General features: G+C 47.1%; 1 protein-coding gene across 1 annotated transcript; it reads left to right on the forward strand.

Annotated features, from left to right (window-relative positions):
- The first annotated feature begins 752 nt into the window (after positions 1-752).
- On the forward strand, positions 753-16,921 carry LOC126086882 (uncharacterized). Its single transcript, XM_049903681.1, has 5 exons — positions 753-883; positions 1,964-2,359; positions 4,537-4,690; positions 14,256-14,363; positions 15,608-16,921. Exons 1-5 carry the CDS (start codon positions 800-802, stop codon positions 15,706-15,708), a joined length of 843 nt encoding a protein of 280 aa, XP_049759638.1. The 5' UTR covers positions 753-799; the 3' UTR covers positions 15,709-16,921.
- The last annotated feature ends 1,352 nt before the right edge of the window (positions 16,922-18,273 follow it).

Genomic DNA, 18,273 nt, shown 5'->3' on the forward strand with positions numbered 1-18,273 from the left:
ATACCACCAGGGTTTCCAGCCATTTCAACAATCACCTTTAATAGAGGCTTGGTGTCTCCTGATGCCTTGAGTGCCCCCCGCCAACCCCTGCCCCTGGTAACCAGTAATAAATGTTTATCTCTATGCATTTGCCTGGATATTTCATGTAAACGGGATCGTACAATATTTGTCCTTTTGTGTCTGGCTTATTTCACTCAACATCATGTCTTCAAGGTGCATCCATGTTGTAGTACAGATCAGGACTTCATTTCCTGTCACAGCTGAGTTATAGTCCACTGTGTTGGATAGACCACACTGTGTTAGTCCATTTGTCTGTAGAGGAATGCTTGGGTTGTTTTCCTTTTAGCAATTATGACTGGTGCTGCACACCATCCCCTTTCTTCACTGCAGGCATCATGGGTTGCAGTTGTCTGTGTGTTTGGTTGCTTACATGATGTCTGCCTCACCATCTCGCCATGTAGTATGATGAGGGCAGGAGTGTGTCTGCTGTAAGCCAGTGCACACCCAGCTCCAGGCCTGGGTCTGCACATGGCAGGTAATCCACATGTATTTGCTGAACGAATGATAGAATGAGTGGACGTGCCCAGATTGGCTTCAAACCACAGAAGAGTGTGAGAGGCCGCTTACCCTAACCTAGCTGGGTGAACCCACAGCCCATGAGACCCAGGGCTGTGGCTAGAGCTTCAGGTCTTGGTTTGCCCCTTGCTGTAAGTATGGAATTAGGGCCCCTGGCACCTGCCTTCACCTGCTGATGCCTCTGCATTCCACTCACAGTGATAGTTACAAATCGTCAAAAGCCATGCCCTCTAAGAAGCTGCGGAAGCAGGACTCTCTTCTCCCTCCATTGTCCCTCCGCATCCTGCTGACCCCTCCAGTTCACGAGGTAGGTGTGTGCGCCCCTAACCTGGGACCTGGACTTGGGGCCGCCTTCCCTTCCCCAACAGGGTCATCAGTTGGTGTCCCCATCAGAGCTGCAATGGATCAGGAGAAAGTGGGAGGGAAGCTTCTGGAAGGAGGGCCCTCCTTAAGCAGCCATAAAAGTAGTAGTGACCACTTACTGAGCCTGACACAGAGTTAGTGTTTCAGACCTTACCCCCAACCCTGCTATGGGGCAGGGGCAATCCTTACCCTCGAGCGACAGGTTCAGAAAATGACACAAGAAACGTGAAGGAATTCACTCGGTGGTTCACACAGCTAGTGCGTGGTGGCTTTACGGAGTGGCTCATGTGTCATTTGGAGATGATCACATGGTGGTGTAGTGGTTAAGTGCTATGGCTGCTAACCAAGAGGTTGGCAGTTCAAATCCACCAGGCGCTCCTTGGAAACTCTATGGGGCAGTTCTACTCTGTCCTGTAGGGTCGCTATGAGTCGGAATCAACTTGACGGCAGTGGGTTTGTTTTTTTTTTTTTTTTCCACGTGCACCTCAGTGTCCCTGGTGGTGTAAATGGTTAATGCACTTGACTGCTAACAGAAGGGATAGAGGTTTGAGTCCACTCAGAGGCTCCTTGGAAGAAAGGACTGGCAATCTACTTCTGAAAAGTCAGCCATTGAAAACCCTGTGGAGTACAGTTCCACTCTGACACACATGGGGGCGTGCCACGAGTCGAAGTCAACTCAACAGCACTGGGTTTGATTTTTTTTGGTTTGGGTTTGGGAGAACCCTCAATCAGTGCTTGCAGGAATAGGTGTATCAGTGCCCCAGACCCTGCATCTCATTGGCAGGAGGATTCTGAGGCCTGCGTTCTCCCCGGCCTCCCAGAGCATTCCCCTGAGATTAAACGCTGGTCACCAGGTGTGGGAACCGGCCTCTTCTCGCCCCTGTCCTTGGCTCCTACCATATCAGCCCTCCCTCCCATGTGAATGCTTGACTTGAGTCACTGTCTCAGGACCGTTCCTTGGGGACCCCAACCCCCAGGATAGTAACAGCCGGTGCTGTGTGGCCATCCCACTGATCTCCTATAGAAGCCGAGCTCCTTGAGTGTGAAGGACCTGGTCTCCAAGCTGCGCTCACCGGTCAGCCTGGACCTGAGCACTCCGCGGACAGCGGCGGAGGCCGGGAGCCCGGCCCTGAGTGCCCAGGCCCTGAAGGAGATGGCTGTGAGCACCAAGAGCATCGCCCTCATTGCAGCCACCCGGCGCTCCAAGGCCCAGGACCGTGAGGGCAGCTGCAGCCGCTCCCCCCGCCACCTCCCAGAGGAGAGAGCCCTGGACTCCAGGGATCAGAAGCCCAGCATCACCCCAAACCCCAGCCCAGCAGAAGACAGGCGGCAGCCCCATGCAGGCCCATGCAGGGACCACTCTGTGGAGAGGAAGGCCCGGGAGAAGCAGTCACCCTCCCTCACCTGGGGCATGCAACTGGTGTGTGGCCATCCCGGGGGCCTAGTTGGGACAAATGGCTGGGAGGGTGTGTGGGATATGTGGAGGGAGAGGGTGGTAGGCAGGGGCAGTCAGGCACCAGCACATTTTAATGGTTCATGTGCTCAGCAGCTAACCAAAAGTTGGAGGCTCAAATCCACCCAGAGGCACCTCAGAAGAAAGACCTGGCAATCTACTTCCAAAAAATCATCCATCAAAAACCCTACGGAGCATGGTTCTACTCTGACACATATGGGGTCACCATAAGTCAAAGTCAACTTGACGGCAACTGGGTTTATGGGGGCCACAGCGGAGCCCTAGACATAAAAGAGATATAAACAGAAAACTCAGTGCCCCACATAGCCCTGTACCCTAACAAGGACCATTTTGCAAGCTCCTTTCCCATCTTAGGAAACCCTGGTGGCGTAGTGGTTAAGAGCTACAGCTGCTAACCAAAAGGTCAGCAGTTTGAATCTGCCAGGCACTCCTTGGAAACTCTATGGGGCAGTTCTACTCTGCCCTATAGGGTCTCTATGAGTTGGAATCGACTCGATGGCAGTGGGTTTGGTTTGGTTTGTGGGTTCCCATCTTAAGCCACCAACCAGTTGCCATTGAGTCAGTTCTATTTCATGGCAACCCCGTGTGTATCACAGCAGAACTGTGCTCCACGGGGTTTTTAATGGCAAACTTTTTGGAAGTAGATCACCAGGCCCTTCTTCTGAGGAGCCTCAGAGTGGACTCCAGCCTCCAACCTTTCAGACTTGGGGTTAGCAGCTGAGCAGGTTCACCGTTTACACTACCCAGGGACAGTCTTAAGCCATATGCATGCGTATTTCATGCCATTATAGTCCCAGTGGAGATAACAGTTTTGTCAACTTTTTTCTTAACATTATTTCATAAGTTATGTTCATGTGCCTCTATAATCTTTGTATTTTAACTTTAAAAAGGGCTCAGAACTTGGTCCTAAAATACCAGTCAATAATGTGTGAGAGGTAAGTTATTAGGTACAAAACACTAGGATTGTGTGCTTTTCCTTCTCACCATCCCCAGGCCGGGCACACAGAGTCCCTCAGTCAGTATCCGGGGAGCAAGGACCACGAGATACAGTTCCATATAGCTGCCACTTGGTGGTTTCCTGATCCACTTTATTTATTTCTCGGTTATGGGGTTTATTATGGAAGTAACAGGTTCCTGATCCCCTTTAAATGGCCATTTTGGCTGTGTTTAGTTTTTCATTACAACGTAATGATCTATGAGCATCCCTACATGAACAGTATTTTTACTTTTGAATTACTTTGGGGGATCCCTGTGATCGTTAAAGATTCTACATATGTGGAAATGGGGATCCCTGGGAAGGTATCAATGAACTAGGATTGAACAAAGATCAGATAGCATGCAGCAGAATGCCAAGCTGATCACAATGGTGTGAAATCATTTGCCTAAAGGGTGGTGCCACTGGTGCCCGGGAGGAGTGGTTTTCACTCCCTGGGTCACCTTTTCCACCCTACCTTCCGTTCAATAAACCAGAGAGAGAGTAAGTGGGGGGCTCCTCCCTGGACAAGCTGGCTAATAGTCAGGGGTCTGACAGCCCTTCTTTCTGCCTTGACTGCCTGGCTCCCTGTGCCCCAGCTGACACACAGGGGATGTGCACTGAGTCAGGACTGAAGTTAGTCTGCTGGCTTGTTAGGTCAAGCAGAAGGTAGGACAGTAGCAGGGGTCAGAGGGCGAGTGTAGATGAGAACTCTCTCTGTAGGGGGTAGTGTAAGGAAGAAGGTGGGAAGAGAGACAAACAGCCAGGAGAGCATCCATTCATTCACGGACGGTTGGAGGAGGTTAGAGTGATTCTACCTGTTTTGCCACTGTGGCGTCCCATGAGCCTACAACAGTACCTGGCATATCCAAAAACCCATTGCTGTCGAGTCAATTCCGACTCATAGGGACCCTATGGACAGGGTAGAACTGCCCCGTAGAGTTTCCAAGGAGCACCTGGTGGATTTAAACTGCCAGCCTTTAGGTTAGCAGCCGTAGCACTTAACCATTATGCCACCAGGTTTTCCACCTGGCATATAAATAGTAGGCATTTAATCAATACATGACTTAGCTTAAAAATGACCTTGACACATCTTCCCTTCACCATCTGCACCTCACGCCCTGTCCTGCTGTGTGATTTTTCTCTGCAGGTGACAGAGAAGCTTCAGCCCTCCTCCATGGAGCATTTGGCCGAGAGCCGGCCGCCCCCTGCACTGCTCCCTCAGCCGTCCAAGTCTGGAAAGAGCTTTTTCCCAGCTGTTCCTGCGGCCTCCAAGATAAAATCCAGCCTCGGTCTCCATGCAGGTACAGGATTTGAGAAAAGAAAATAGCACATTGGTTTCTTTCTTTCTTTCCTTTTTTAAAGATAATGTTGTGTTGGGTTGGAGAGAGATGCTGATGAAGAGTGAGCTACTTGTATCAGGTGGACACTTGAGACTGTGTTGGCATCTCCTGTCTGGAGGGGAGATAGGAGGGTAGAGAGGGTTAGAAACTGGCAAAATTGTCACAAAAGGAGAGACTGGAAGAGCTGACTCATTAGGGGGAGAGTAAGTGGGAGTATGGAGTAAGGTGTATATAAGCTTATATGTGACACACTGACTTGATTTGTAAATGTTCACTTAAAGCTCAGTAAAAATTATTAAAAAAAATAATATTGTGTTTAAGGGGAAAGCTTACATAGCCAATTAGGTTCTCATTTAATAGTTTCTACACAGATTATTCAGCGATATTGGTTGTATTTTTCACAATGTTGTACCCTTTCCAGTACTCTAGTTTCCCTGCCCCTTTACCTTCTCATTTTTGCTTTAGAGTCATTGTTGACCATTTGGTCTCATATAGATGGTTTTTTAAAAGAGCTCAGTACTCACGGGTGATATTCTTTACTTTATGGGCCAGTCGTTAGCTAAAAGCTGACCTCAAGGGTTTTTTTTTTTTTTTTTTTCTGTATCTTAAGACTCTGCTCCTCCTTCTGCTTATAAATCCTTGGAACGTGTGGTAGTTTGGGCTGTTATCAGTTGTCTGCCCTGGGCGTGAATGAGTTTCAGGTTTTCCTAGGGCAGTGAATGAGCCAAGGAAGGCTACAGGCTTCATAAAAAGAGTATTTGCAGTTTTCCTTCTGGCCTGCCTGACATCCCAATAAAAAAAAGCAAAAAAAAAAAAAAAAACTAGTTGTCTTCAAGTCGATTTTGGCTCCTGGTGACCCCCTGTGTGCAGAGTAGAGCTGCACTCCATGGGGTTTTCAAGGCTGTGACCTTTCAGAAGCAGATTTCCAGGCCTCTCTAATGAGGCGCCTCTGGGTGGGTTCGAACCACCAACCTTTCAGTTAGTTGTCAAGCACAAACGGTTCGAGCCACCCAGGGACTCCGACATCTCAGTACAGTTTAAAATAATAATTACAATTGTGCAAATACGATCTGCTGCTTTTTTTTCGGTCTGTACCACTTACCCTTGTGCCTTGATCTAGATGACCCCCGAAACTATGGTCTCCAGGCCCCAATCCCAGCTACTCTGTCCCTCAAAGTGGTTGGATGTGTTCAGAAAACTTCTTAGCTTGGCTTCGGTCCCATTGTGCTGACTTCCCCTGTATTATATGTTGTCCTTCCCTTCACCAAAGATGATCCTTGTCTACTATCTCATTAATGAATTCCCTTCCCCCTCCCCCTCCCTCCACACCCTTGTAACCGTCAAAGAATGTTTTCTTCTGTTTAAACCTTTTCTTGAGTTTTTATAATAGTGGTCTCATATAATATTTGCTTTTTTGTGACTGATTAATTTCACTCAGCATAATGCCCTCCAGATTCATCCATGTTGTGAGTTGTTTCATGGATCCATCATTGTTCTTTATCATTGTGTAGTATTCCCTTGTGTGCATGTACCATAGTTTGTTTATCCATTCTTCTGTTGAGGGACACCTCAGTTGTTTCCATCTTTTTGCTATTGTGAACAGTGCTGCACTGAACATGGGTGTGCATATGTCTATTCATGTGATGGCTCTTATTTCTCAAAACAAAAAAAAATTTTTTTTTCTTTTTTTTTTTATATTCCAAGGAGTGGGGTTCCTGGCTTGTATGGTACTTCTATTTCTAGCTTTTTAAGGAAGCGCCAAATCATTTCCCAGAGTGGTTGTACCATTTTACATTCCCACCAGCAGATTTGGTTTAATCTTTACAGAAGCAGATTGCCAGGCCTTTCTCTTGCAGAGATACCGATGGATTCGAACTGCCAACCTTTCAGTTAGCAGCTGAGTGCTTAACCACTGTACCACCCGGGCTCCTTGATTACATAATAGTCATGAGCATTTATTGAGCACTTACTATGTGCTGGGCACTGTGCTACACACTTGAAGAGTGTCAATTCATTTGTAAACAGAGACCCAGAGAGGTTAAGGCACTTACCCAAGGTAACACAGCTGGGAGTAGCAGCATTGAGATCTGGAGCCATGTGGTCTGGCTGCGGATAATTAGCCCTTAACCACCCTTCCATATTTCTTTTCATTTCTTATTTTATGAGAGTACGTTCTTAGTGGGTCAGAGGGCAAGCACATCTTTGTTGTTGTTGTTGGGTGCTGTCGAGTCACCTCCAACTCAGAGCAACCCCGTGTGACAGAGTAGGACTGTGCCATAGGGTTTCCTGGGCTGTAGCCTTTACGGGAGCAGATCGCTAGGTCTTTCTCCCTCGGATCCTCCGGGATAGCGGCAGAGCGCTTAGCTTAGCTGTTGTACCACCAGGGCTCCTTAGTACATCTTTAAAAAAAAAAACATCTTTAGGGTTCTTGATAAATACTTCAAGGGCAGGAGAAGCAGTATATATACCCATGCTCTGCTTTGATGGTTGGTGGGCATCTTGGCACAAACTAACTTCATAGACATGGTTTTAAAGACTTTTCCAAAATCTTTGATCTTGACTCCAAAATTCAGATTTATCTGTCTTTTCTCAGCATGGCTACTGTAATTGCTTGGAACAAAGTAGGCCCACAATAAGCACTTAAAATGCTTTTTACCTTTATGGGCTTTCCTGCTTTCAAAAGTTTTTAGAATCATTATTTCTTTTCCTGATGACATCCTCATTAAAAAAGGAAAAAGAAAGGCACAGACAGTCCAGAGTGACAGGGATGGGAGCTTTAAAGTACAGTGGGAGCTTTGAAGCGCTGCTGGGTTCGGCTCAGTACCTCTCTCCTTAGCAGGCAGGCAGGTTACCTCCTTAGCAGGCAGGCAGGTTATGTAACTGGCCAAGTCCCAGGTCTCTCACTTGGAAGAGGTGTTCACATTAGCACCTACCTGGGGTGAGGGTGTGAAGCTCATGAGATCCCATGAAGGAATGTGGATGGTGGGTTGGCATGGGGTGGCCCCCACAAGTTTGAAATTGATGCGTTTGTTATTACTGCTTAACTAAAATGTTAACTACCACTTGTCTGTCAGTGTGTCGTAATGTGGTGGCTTACAGGTTGCTACGATGCTGGGAGCTATGACACTGGTATTTCAAATACCAGCAGGGTCACCCACAGTGGTTTCAGCGGAGCTTTCAGATGCAGACTGGTGATCTACTTCCAAAAATTAGCCAGTGGGAACCCTATGGGTCACAACAGAACATTGTCCAATACAGTGCCGGAAGAAGAGCCTCCTAGGTTGGGAAAAAAAAAAAAAATAGCACTCAAAATACACAGTGGCTGCAACAATGTACTTACCTGAGCACACCAAAGATGACCGTGAGGATGACACAGGACCAGGCAGTGTTTTGTTTTGTTGTGCATAGGGTCGCCATGAGTTGGAGCCATCTCAGTGCTACTAACAACAGAAGGTTACAGCCTCCTGTGATTCCCCGCTTCCCAACCCCAGCCCCAGACCCTGAGGGCGAGTTATGTTTACATCTCCTCTAGAAACAAGCCTGGTAGAATGTGTCTGTGTATATGATTAACATGAAGTTTTCTCTCCCCAACACTTTACTGTGAAAATCTTAAGCACGTACAGAAGTAGAGAGAACAGTATAATAACCTGCAATGGATCCATCTCCCAGCTCCAACAATAATTGGTGCTCTGCTAAACCTGTTTCCTCTATCCCTACACCTTTTCATCCGTTTGTGTTATTTGCTTTCCTGGAGATGTTTAAAGAAAATCCCAGTGCTTGTCATTTTACCCATAAATATTTAAAGAGTGATCTCTAATGGATCACACAGTTTTACATGTAATACCCAGAAAAATTAAGAGTGATTCCTTAATATCATCTCATGCCCAGTCCATGTTTTAAAGAAATAAGCTTATTTCCAATAAAAATTAGTAGATTATAACCGACCCTCTCAGTTGGCAAGGTTAGGGGCCCCCTTCTTTGTTGGCGCTAGGCTATGCTCCTACTACAGGGAGGCGCTGAGCTGTCCTTTGGAGGTTCTCCGAGCAGAGGCTGGGCCCCTTCTCTCGACAGTGTTTACAGAGGATCTCAGGGGTGGTAAAATCCCAAAGGGTGAAAACCTGTTGCCATCTAGTCAACTTTGACTCATGGTGACCCCACACGTTACAGAGTAGAACCGAGCTCCATGGGGTGTTCTTGGCCGTAAACTTTATGGAAGTAGGTCGCCAGGCCTTTCTTCTGTGGTGCCATGGTGTGGGTTCCAATGGCCAACCTTTTGGTGCAATTGAGTGCTTAACTGTTTGCGCCACCCAGGGACCTCCCTGTGGTGGGTAGAGGTTCTTAACTCTACAACTGTGGGTTTCTGTGGTCTAAAATTGAAAGTAGATTAGAACCAGATGGTCCTTCGAGAGCTGTAGTCCAACCATTTTAGGGTTCACATGAGTAAATTAGGCCACATTATGGAAGCGACATATCCAGGGCCACACTGTGAGTCAAGGGGATGGCCGGGTTGGAAGCCCCAGCCCCTAGGGCGGTGTTCCTCTCTCTGTGCCTGGCTTTCTCTGCTTGGAGAAAGAACACCTGTACTTGGCAGGTGTAAGATTAAGGCCTCCAGGTAGCTGGGGTAGACCAGTATCCCCTTTCTCTGGCCTGGTGCTATATAGTTCTGTGCTGAAACCAGACCTTCCCCAGGAGCCAGAGGATCGTGAACTTACAATGTTTGCAGAGGTCTGGGCTCCCCGGGGACAGCTTCCTGGGCTGAGAGGCAGATCAGTTCCAATCTGATTGTTCCTTCACGCCTTAGACTGATGGCCTTGCTGGTCCGGCCTCCATCCCCTGATGCGTATCACATTTGGGTGTGCAGTCACGAGCCATCGCCCTAGGTACCCTGAGTGGGTGGGCAGGGAGGCCAGGATTCACCCAGGCCAGCAGGTTCCAGGAAGGAGTGAAGGAGTCGCCTCACTTAACATCCACAGCAGCCTTCTCTGTAAAAATGATGTGGCAGCAGCATTTGATTTCTTCGTCTGACTTCCCAAAGCTGATTGCTACGAGGTGGAGCTTAGACATACCTCCTCTCTCCTCCCTTTTTACCAATTCTGACACCAGCTGTCCCTCCTATGGCACTCTCTACTTCTCTGCTAGGTTCAGTAATTCACTGCAGTGGCCACACAGAACTCACAGACAATACTCAGGATTATAGGGTTTATTAGGGAAGTAATAGGTTACAATTCGTGATCAGGCTACAATCTGGGATTAGGACCAGGAAGCATGTAGGCCTAGTCTCCTCCCTTCTTCACCTCTCTCAGCTCCTGTTGGCCATGCAGCGCTCTTCTTGGCCCCCTAAGGACAGGCCCCTCTCGACTCCTTGAGGACAGGCCCTTCTCCGTCCCCACAGGACAGGCTCCTCTCGGCCCCCTCAGGACAGGCCTAGGCCCTAGGCCTGACCTTTGCCCTATGCAGGCAAGTTTTACAAAGCTTTTAGCTTTGCCAGTAAGTGCCTGAAGGCACTCCACTCTACCAGCAAGCCTCCTGCCTGAAGGCACTTAGCTCTCTGACTCCTTGGGTTGGCATGTCCATGGTAGCCACCTTGCTCCATTGGCTGAGAAGCCCACTGCAATGTCTGATGCCAGTCTCCTGGTTCTGCTGCTACCATTTCTCTGTCATGCTTCTCACTGTCTTGAGCTGTCTCCAGTGTTATAGCTGTCTCTCTCTCTCCCCCTCCTGGGTCTAGGAGGTTCTCAGCACAGGGACCCCGGGTCCAAAGTATGCACACCACTCCTGGCTGTTCTTTCTTGACGGTAGTGAGTTCTCCCCTCCGCTCTAGGATTAGCTCTCTTTTAAGTGTAGCAGGATGGCAAAACTGTCAAATCCCCTCATTAGGGTTCCATATGCCTTATTTGCATGGTCCCGCCCCCACAAGAGTTCCATGCACCTTATTCACATTGTTAGCAAGCTGTCCAATCCCCTTGGTGGGCCACAAGCACTTTATTTGCATAGTCCCACCCAATCACTGTATAAGAGTTACAAGACCATGCATGGCTAAAAGGGCCATATTAAGTAATTCACTGCACTGTACTCTCCAATAGGTGTCCATTTTACAGAATGAGCAAACAAGGAGCAGAGGGTGAAAGGAACTGGCCCAGGGTCATACATATACCTGTACATTGGCAGCCCAGGTCAGCCTGCCTCCCAAGTCCACGTGCACATCCCCTACACATTTGATCTCCGTTCCCTCCTGGGGCCCAGTGGGAGATGTTTTCCCTAATAATAAAGGAGAGTGAAGACGTTCAAACGTTCTATCTACACAGCGGTCAAATTCCTTTGAACAAAGAACTCCTTCCCCCTGATTACAAGCTACCTAGCATCCATAGCAGCTTAGAATTTTCATCCCTAAAGCAGAGGCTATCAACCGGCACCTCACAGACCAAATCTGCTCATCTGCAGAGTCTGAGTGGCCAGCACCTCACTGTTAAATAGCGTAGAGAATCAGAGCACATAGAAAATGTGAAAATCCCACTTCTCTTACAAGAAGACTATCTGGTGATACATGGCTCCTTCAGACCCAGACTCTACCAACCCCTTGGTGAGGTCCTCCTTGACCATGCTCTTTCAGATGGTGACCATGGCACTTGCCCACTTCTAAGGTGAAGAGCATCGGTCTTTCACTTTTGTTTGTCTTTCTTCCCTTACTGGTGTACAGGATTTTATGAGGACAGGGTATTTCTCAGGCCCTGGTGATGTAGTGGCTAAAGAGCTTCGCTAGTAATCAAAAGGTTGGCAGTTTGAATCCACCAGCTGCACCTTGGAAAGCCTATGGGGCAGTTCTACTCTGTCCTATAGCGTCACGATGGTATTTCTATTTCTAGCTTTTTAAGGAAATGCCATATTGTTTTCCAAAATGGTTGTACCATTTTATACTCCCTCCAACGCTGCTTAAGAGTTCCAACCTCCCCACAACCTTTCCAACATTTATTATTTTCTGCTTTTTTGATTTGTGCCACTTATGTCGGGGTGAGATAGTTCTCACTGTGGTTTTGATTTGCATTACTCTAATGGCTAATGACCACGAGCATTTCCTCATGTGTCTGTTAGCTGCCTGAATGTCGTCTTTGGTGAAGTGCCTGTTCATATCCTTTGCCCATTTCTTAAAAAGGATTATTTGTCTTTTTGTTGTACAGGTATTTGATTTTCCTATAGATTTTAGAGATTAGACCTTTGTCGAATATGTCACAGGCAATTTTTTTTTTCCCATTCTGTAGGTTCTCCTTTTACTCTTTTGGTGAAGTCTTTTGATGAGCATAAGTGTTTAATTTTTAGAAAATCCCAGTTATCTAGCTTACCTTCTGGTGTTTGTGTACTGTTAGTTATGGTTTGTATCCTATTCATGCTATATATTCGGGCCCCTAGTGTTGATCCTGTTTTTTTATTTTTTCATGATCTTTACAGTTTTTGGTTCTATGTTTAGTTTTTGTGTATGGTGTGAGGTATGGGTCCTGTTTCTTTTTTCTTTTTTTACAGATGGACATCTAGCTTTGCCAGCACCATTTGTTAAAGAGAGTGTCTTTTCCCCATTTAATAGACTTCAGGCCTTTGTCAAAAATCAGGTGACCATAGGTGGATAGATTTAGATCTGGGTTCTCGATTCTGTTCCATTGGTTAATGTGTCTGTCATTGTACCGGGACCAGGCTGTTTTGACTACCATAGCTGTATAGTAGGTCCTGAGGTCAGGTAGTGTGAGGCTTCCTACTTTGTTCTTCATTAATGCTTTACTTCCCCTGGGACCTCTTTCCTTTCCATATGAAGTTAATGATTACTTCTTCCATCTGGTTAAAGAATGCTATTGGTATTTGGATCAGGATGGCATCGTATTTGTAGATTGCTTTGGGTAGAATTGACATTTTCACAATGTTGAATTTATTTAGGTTTCTTTTGGTTTCTTGCAGTTGTGTTTCATAGTTTGCTTTGTAAAGGTTTTTCACATCCCCAGTTAGGTTTATTCCTAAGTATTTTATTTTTTTAGGAGCTATTATAAATGGTATTGCATTCCTGATTTCCTTTTGGTAGTTCTCTTTGTTGGTGTGTAGAAATCAAATGATTTTTATATGTTGATCTTGTATCCTACTACTCTGCTGAATCTATTAGTTCCAGTAGTTTTCTTGTGGAGTCTTTAGGGTTCTCTATAGTATCATATTATCTGCAAATAGGGATAGTTTTACTTCTTCCTTATCAATTTAGATGCCCTTTATTTCTTTTTCTTGCCTTATTGCTCTAGCTAGGACTTCCTGCACAATGTTAAATAGGAGTGGTGATAAAGGGCATCCTTGTCTTGCTCCCATTCTCAGGGGAAATGTTTTTAGCCTCTCTGTTGAGAGTGACGCTGGCTTTTGGTTTTGTATAAAAATACCCATTGCTCCATAGGGTTTCCAAGGAGCCGCTGGTGGGTTCAAACTGCTGACCTTTTGGTTAGCATCCAAGCTCTTAACCACTGCACCACCAGGGCTCCTTGGTTTTGTACAGATCCCCTTTATTATATTGAGGAATTTCCTTTCTATTCCTATTTTATTAAGAGCTTTTTTTTTTTTTTTTTTTTGGTCAGGAATGGGTGTTGGACCTTATGAAATGCCTTTTCTGTATCGATTGAGATGATCATGTGATTCTTTTCTTTTGTTTCCATGTTTAACTTTTCAAGGAACCACTTCTACAGCAGTTGCACCATTTTATATTCCCACCAGTGATGGTGAAGGGTCACCTGTAGCCCTGAGATGAGGGCCCAGCCTTCTTGACTCCTCATTCACTCACTGATTCATTCAGTAGACATGTCCTCAGCACCTACTAAATGCCAAGCACTCTGTGGCCCCAGGGAGGCAGCAGTATACAAAACAGTCCTTCTTCCCTTGGAGCAGATATTTAATTGAGAGAGGCAGACAACAGACAAATAAACATGAAATATATCAGGTAGTTGGAAACATGTTGGGAAGAGGGAAAGAGAGCTAAGTGGAGAGCATGTAGGAACGATGTTATTTCAGCATGGGTGGGCAGGGAGGCCCCTCAGCGGGGAACAGTTGAGCAGATACCTGAGGAAGTGGTCACCCAACTGCACCTGGGGAGAAGATTCAGTTCTCTCCCCACCCACTGTCTCTTTCTTCCTCTTCTGTTTGATGGTGACACCTGAATTAAATTTTACTCAGGAAACCTAGAAAATCCTCTTTGTTGCCATGTGATGGCCAGCTGGTGGCAAGAAGGAAAACAAGAAAGAAGGAAAGGAAGGTCATAGTTGCTGGGAGGGAAAAAGGAACCAAAAGGAGGCAGAATGTTCTGGAAAGGATAGAGCACAGAGTTCACATAAACTATATTCCCCTCGCAGGGCTGTGGGGAGTATAAATGAGAGAACTTACTAAAGAGCCTAGCATGCAGCAGGTACTTGGTACATCATATTTGTGATTCCTTATTTGACTTTATTTTAGGATTCACTAGGTGGTCTCTAAAAGATAATGGTAATATTCTCTTGTCTTTGTTCTCACTTTTCAGATGAGAACATGCTCCACGTGCCTGAGGTCAGCTTCACCTTCCCCAGCACCAAGTGGCAGAGCAGTGCAGGGCCAAGCAGGGTGCCCCTCCTGCCCCGGGACATTCGAGGTCAGTGCCTACCTCCTCCTCTCTCCGCACGGGCCTGCAGCCCCGCCTCCTCTGGCTTCCTGGGCGCTTGAGATGACCTCCGTGGAGAGAAGTCAGGGGGCAGGGGTGACAGCAGTACACATGTAACCTCACCGTCCATTTCTCACTAAGCACTCCCTCACCTTTTGGGGAGAAGTCAGGGAATGGCAGCAGAACGCGCACACCTCCCTATCCCCCCACCCTCAGCCCCTGGTAACCTCTAATCTATTTTCTGTCTCTATGCATTTGCCACTTCTAGATATTTCATATAAATCATACAGTATTTATCCTTTTTGTGTCTGGCTTATTTCACTCAACATAATGTTTTCAGTGTTGTAGCATGTGTCAGAATTTCATTTCTCTTTATGGCTATTGATGGACGCCTGGGTTGTCTCCACCTTTTGGCTCTTGTGAATAATGCTGCCATGAACATTGGTAAACATTTATCTGTTTGAGTCCTTGCTTTCAGTCCTTTTGGTTATTTACCTAGGCGTGGAATTGCTGGGTTAATTTGTCATTCTACATTTAACTTTTTGAGTGAACCACCAGACTGGCTTTCACAGTGGCGGCACCATTTTCCATTCCCACCAGCAATGCATGAGTCTTTTAATTTTTCCACATCTTTGCCAACACTTGCTATTTTCCATTTTTCTGATAATAGCCATCCTAGTGGGAGTGACTACTGTTGTACCTTTAATCCATGTTATTGTTTCAGAAAGGGTTAAGAACTATTCATTATCATGCCCCTCTCCCTAAGGTTCCTTAGGTGTCTTAGGGTCTCCAGGGTATTTACTAGTCACAACCTTGGGCCTGCAGCCCCCAACCAGAGCAAGCTGAGTAACAGCAACGCACAATGTGTCTGTATACGGGAGGGATGAGAACTTTCCATCAAGTGTTCTCCATCTTAATCATGCCTGGCAGGAGCTATGGGTACATCAAGCCACAATGGACCGAGGGAGGGTCCCTGGGGCAGCCAGCAGCCAAGTCAGGTCAGAAGCATGGCCCTGGGCTGGGAGGTGAAGTGGCACTGGACACGGGCAGGGCTAGAAGAGGGAAAAGGAGGCCTGGAGCCAGGGATGTGGGTCCCAACCTGTGTCTCCAGGCAGCTCAGACCAGGGGCAAAGCAGCCCATGCTGTTGGGGACCCAGCCAGGGGACTCATGCTGGGGCTCAGGCTCCACCTGACCTTGTCTTGACCACAGACTAAAGTCTCCGCACCTCTTCCAGGATCGACAGACAGCGGGGGCCGGCGACACAGCCCACTGCCCCCCAGCAATCCCCGTAAGCACCAGGGGAGCAGTGCCAAGAGGCCACGGAGACTGAAATAAAGATGGTGGCCGGCAGGCTGGAGAAGCCTGAAGGCAGGTCCTAAGAGCACAGACACTGGACTTGAGCATGGGGCCTGGCAGGGGAACCCAGGGCAGCCTGCCCATCCAGTGCTGCCTCAACAGCCTACCTTCAGAAGAAAGACCTGTCAGTGGCGTGTCCAGAGCCCTTCCCAAAGGCCCTTTTCTGGTTATTCCTGACTGCGGATGCTCTTCCGGGATCCTTCCACGCCGTGGTTTCTGCTCTTCGGTGAATGTGCCCCATGGTGTGGGACACCAGCCACCACTGACCAGCACAGGCTTAGCTGCAGATGCTGTTGGGAATGTCTGAGCAGCTGCAGGCAGGTGGCCCCCAAATCTTGGTCAGCCTACAGAGGGACACTGATCCCCTTCCCATGTACAACAGGCCCCTGGAGCCAGCATGAGGGTAGGAGAATGTTCTGCCATTCTTGTGACCACACCCACCATGTTGTAATACCCCACCTAACATACCAAGTATGCAAGGGAAAGTGTGGCTGACTGTTGGAAACAAGACAGAATTGTCAGAGTACCCAGAACCAGCCCTGAAAACTGGGAACTCAAAAGACAAGTATCTAATCGCATTAGGATTATACAAGTTTCAGTCATTTTTTTCATTCATCAAGACAGAAAAAAGAAAAACTATGACCGCCATCCCGTGGAGAGGTGGGGCATTACCTCGTTGGGCTGCAGTTTTTGCACTTGCTGTAGTTTTCAAACCAGTGCCCTCCCCCAGCCTCGCTCTCAGGGGCCCCTTGGTGGGAGGCCGTGGGGGCCAGAGCCACCTCCGTTGTGGCAGGGAGCCACCTTCCTGTGTTGGGCAGTTTGTCCCTAGAGGAGGGGCAACCACCGGGGCTGAGCCCTGGCAGGACCGTGGCTGGAAACGGTGACCAGCTCTGTGGATCTCTGGGGAATCTGCCTGCAGGAGGGCTCTGGAGGGACAGGGGTGTGGTCCCTCAGCTGAGCAGCCTCAGGTCTTTGGCCCCGGGCACATGAGGGGAGTCCATAGATGTGCAAACAGTACAGCAGACACAGGGCCTGACCTCACTCTCTTGTCAAACCTGCTGCCACAAAAGACAGTACTAGTATCTTTATCGAAGCCACCTTGTCCCTGCTGGGCCCTTGTCTTTTTAAAATTTTTTTTGTGGTAGACTGCAGATAACAAAACACTTGCCTTTCAGCTATTTTTACATGTACAATTCAGTGATGTTAATTATATGCATCACCTTGTGCAAGTATCACCACTGTTTCCAAGTGTTTTCATCACTTTTAACAGAAACAGTACTCCTTAAGCAATAACTCCCCTTTTCTCCCTCCCACCTTCCCTGGGTAACCACTAATAAACTTTGGTCTCTATACAGTTGCCTGTTCTAGATATTTCATATAAGTGGGATTGTACACTTGTGACTGACTCGGCATAATATTTGCAAAGTCCATCCATGCTGTAGCATGTATTAGGACTTCATTCCTCTTCATGGCTGAGTAATATTCCATTGTATGGAGGGACCACATTGCGTTTATCCGTCGTCTGTTGATGGACACTCGGGTTGTTTCCAGCTTTGGGCTATTGTGAATAGTGCTGCAATGAACATTGGTGAACAAGTATCTGTTTGAGTCCCTACTTTTAATTCTTTTGGTTATATACCCAGGAGTAGAACTGCTGAGTCATGTGGTAAATCTGTCTTTAACTTTTTGAGGAACCGCCAAATCATTTTCCGCAGTGGTTGCACCATTTTATATTCAATGATGCATGAGGGTTCCACTTTCTCCACATCCTCATCAACGCTTGTCGTTTTCCATTTTTCTCACAGTGGCCATCCTAGTGGGAGTGAAGTGGTACCTCATTGTGGCTTCCATTTGCATTTCCCTCATGACTAATTACATTGAACATCTTTCCATGAGCTTGTTGGCCGTTTGTATGTCTTCTCTGAAGAAATGTCTTAGAAATGCCTAGAGGGGGACATTTGCCCTAGGGCGCAAGTCCGAGGGGGCCCAAGATGAGGCTGGAGAATCACCAACCCTCCCCCTCCATGGTCTCCCTCAAGGACCCCGCAGGTGCCTGCAGTTTGCATGTACCCTCTCTTCATATCCTAACACCCATAAGAGGCAACCAGTTGCCATGGAGTCGATTCCGACTCACGGTGACCCCACGTGTGTCAGATCAGAACTGCACGCCACAGGATTATCAATGGCTGATTTCTGGAAGTAGATCACCAGGCCTTTCTTCCAAGGTGCCTCTGGGTGGACTCAAACCTCCAATCTGTCATTTAGCAGCCAAACACAATTACCTTACTGCCTTTAGTGGTTAGGAGTTATATTTTAGGCTTAAATATTTAAGAGTCCTAATATACATCATATTGAAACCAAAGTAAAATCTTACTGTTTCTACATTGGAATGGGTGTTGTGATAGACTGTGTGCATTTTTTGTTTCCTTGTCTATTTTTGTTGTTCACTATTTAAAATCTAAACATATGACTTCTCCTTTTGTGACTCCCTTCTTTAGTCTTTTTATTTATATTAAACTCTGTTTACTTTTTTTGGAAGTAGAT

The sequence above is a fragment of the Elephas maximus genome, chromosome 12 (genome assembly GCF_024166365.1).
Source record: "Elephas maximus indicus isolate mEleMax1 chromosome 12, mEleMax1 primary haplotype, whole genome shotgun sequence".
NCBI lineage: Eukaryota > Metazoa > Chordata > Mammalia > Proboscidea > Elephantidae > Elephas > Elephas maximus.

Coding starts and splice junctions, on each gene's coding strand:
- LOC126086882 (XM_049903681.1), top strand. CDS start 800: ATGCCCTCTAAGAAGCTGCGGAAGCAGGACTCTCTTCTCCCTCCATTG. Junction 884..1,963: donor TGACCCCTCCAGTTCACGAG/GTAGGTGTGTGC, acceptor GATCTCCTATAG/AAGCCGAGCTCCTTGAGTGT. Junction 4,691..14,255: donor CAGCCTCGGTCTCCATGCAG/GTACAGGATTTG, acceptor CTCACTTTTCAG/ATGAGAACATGCTCCACGTG.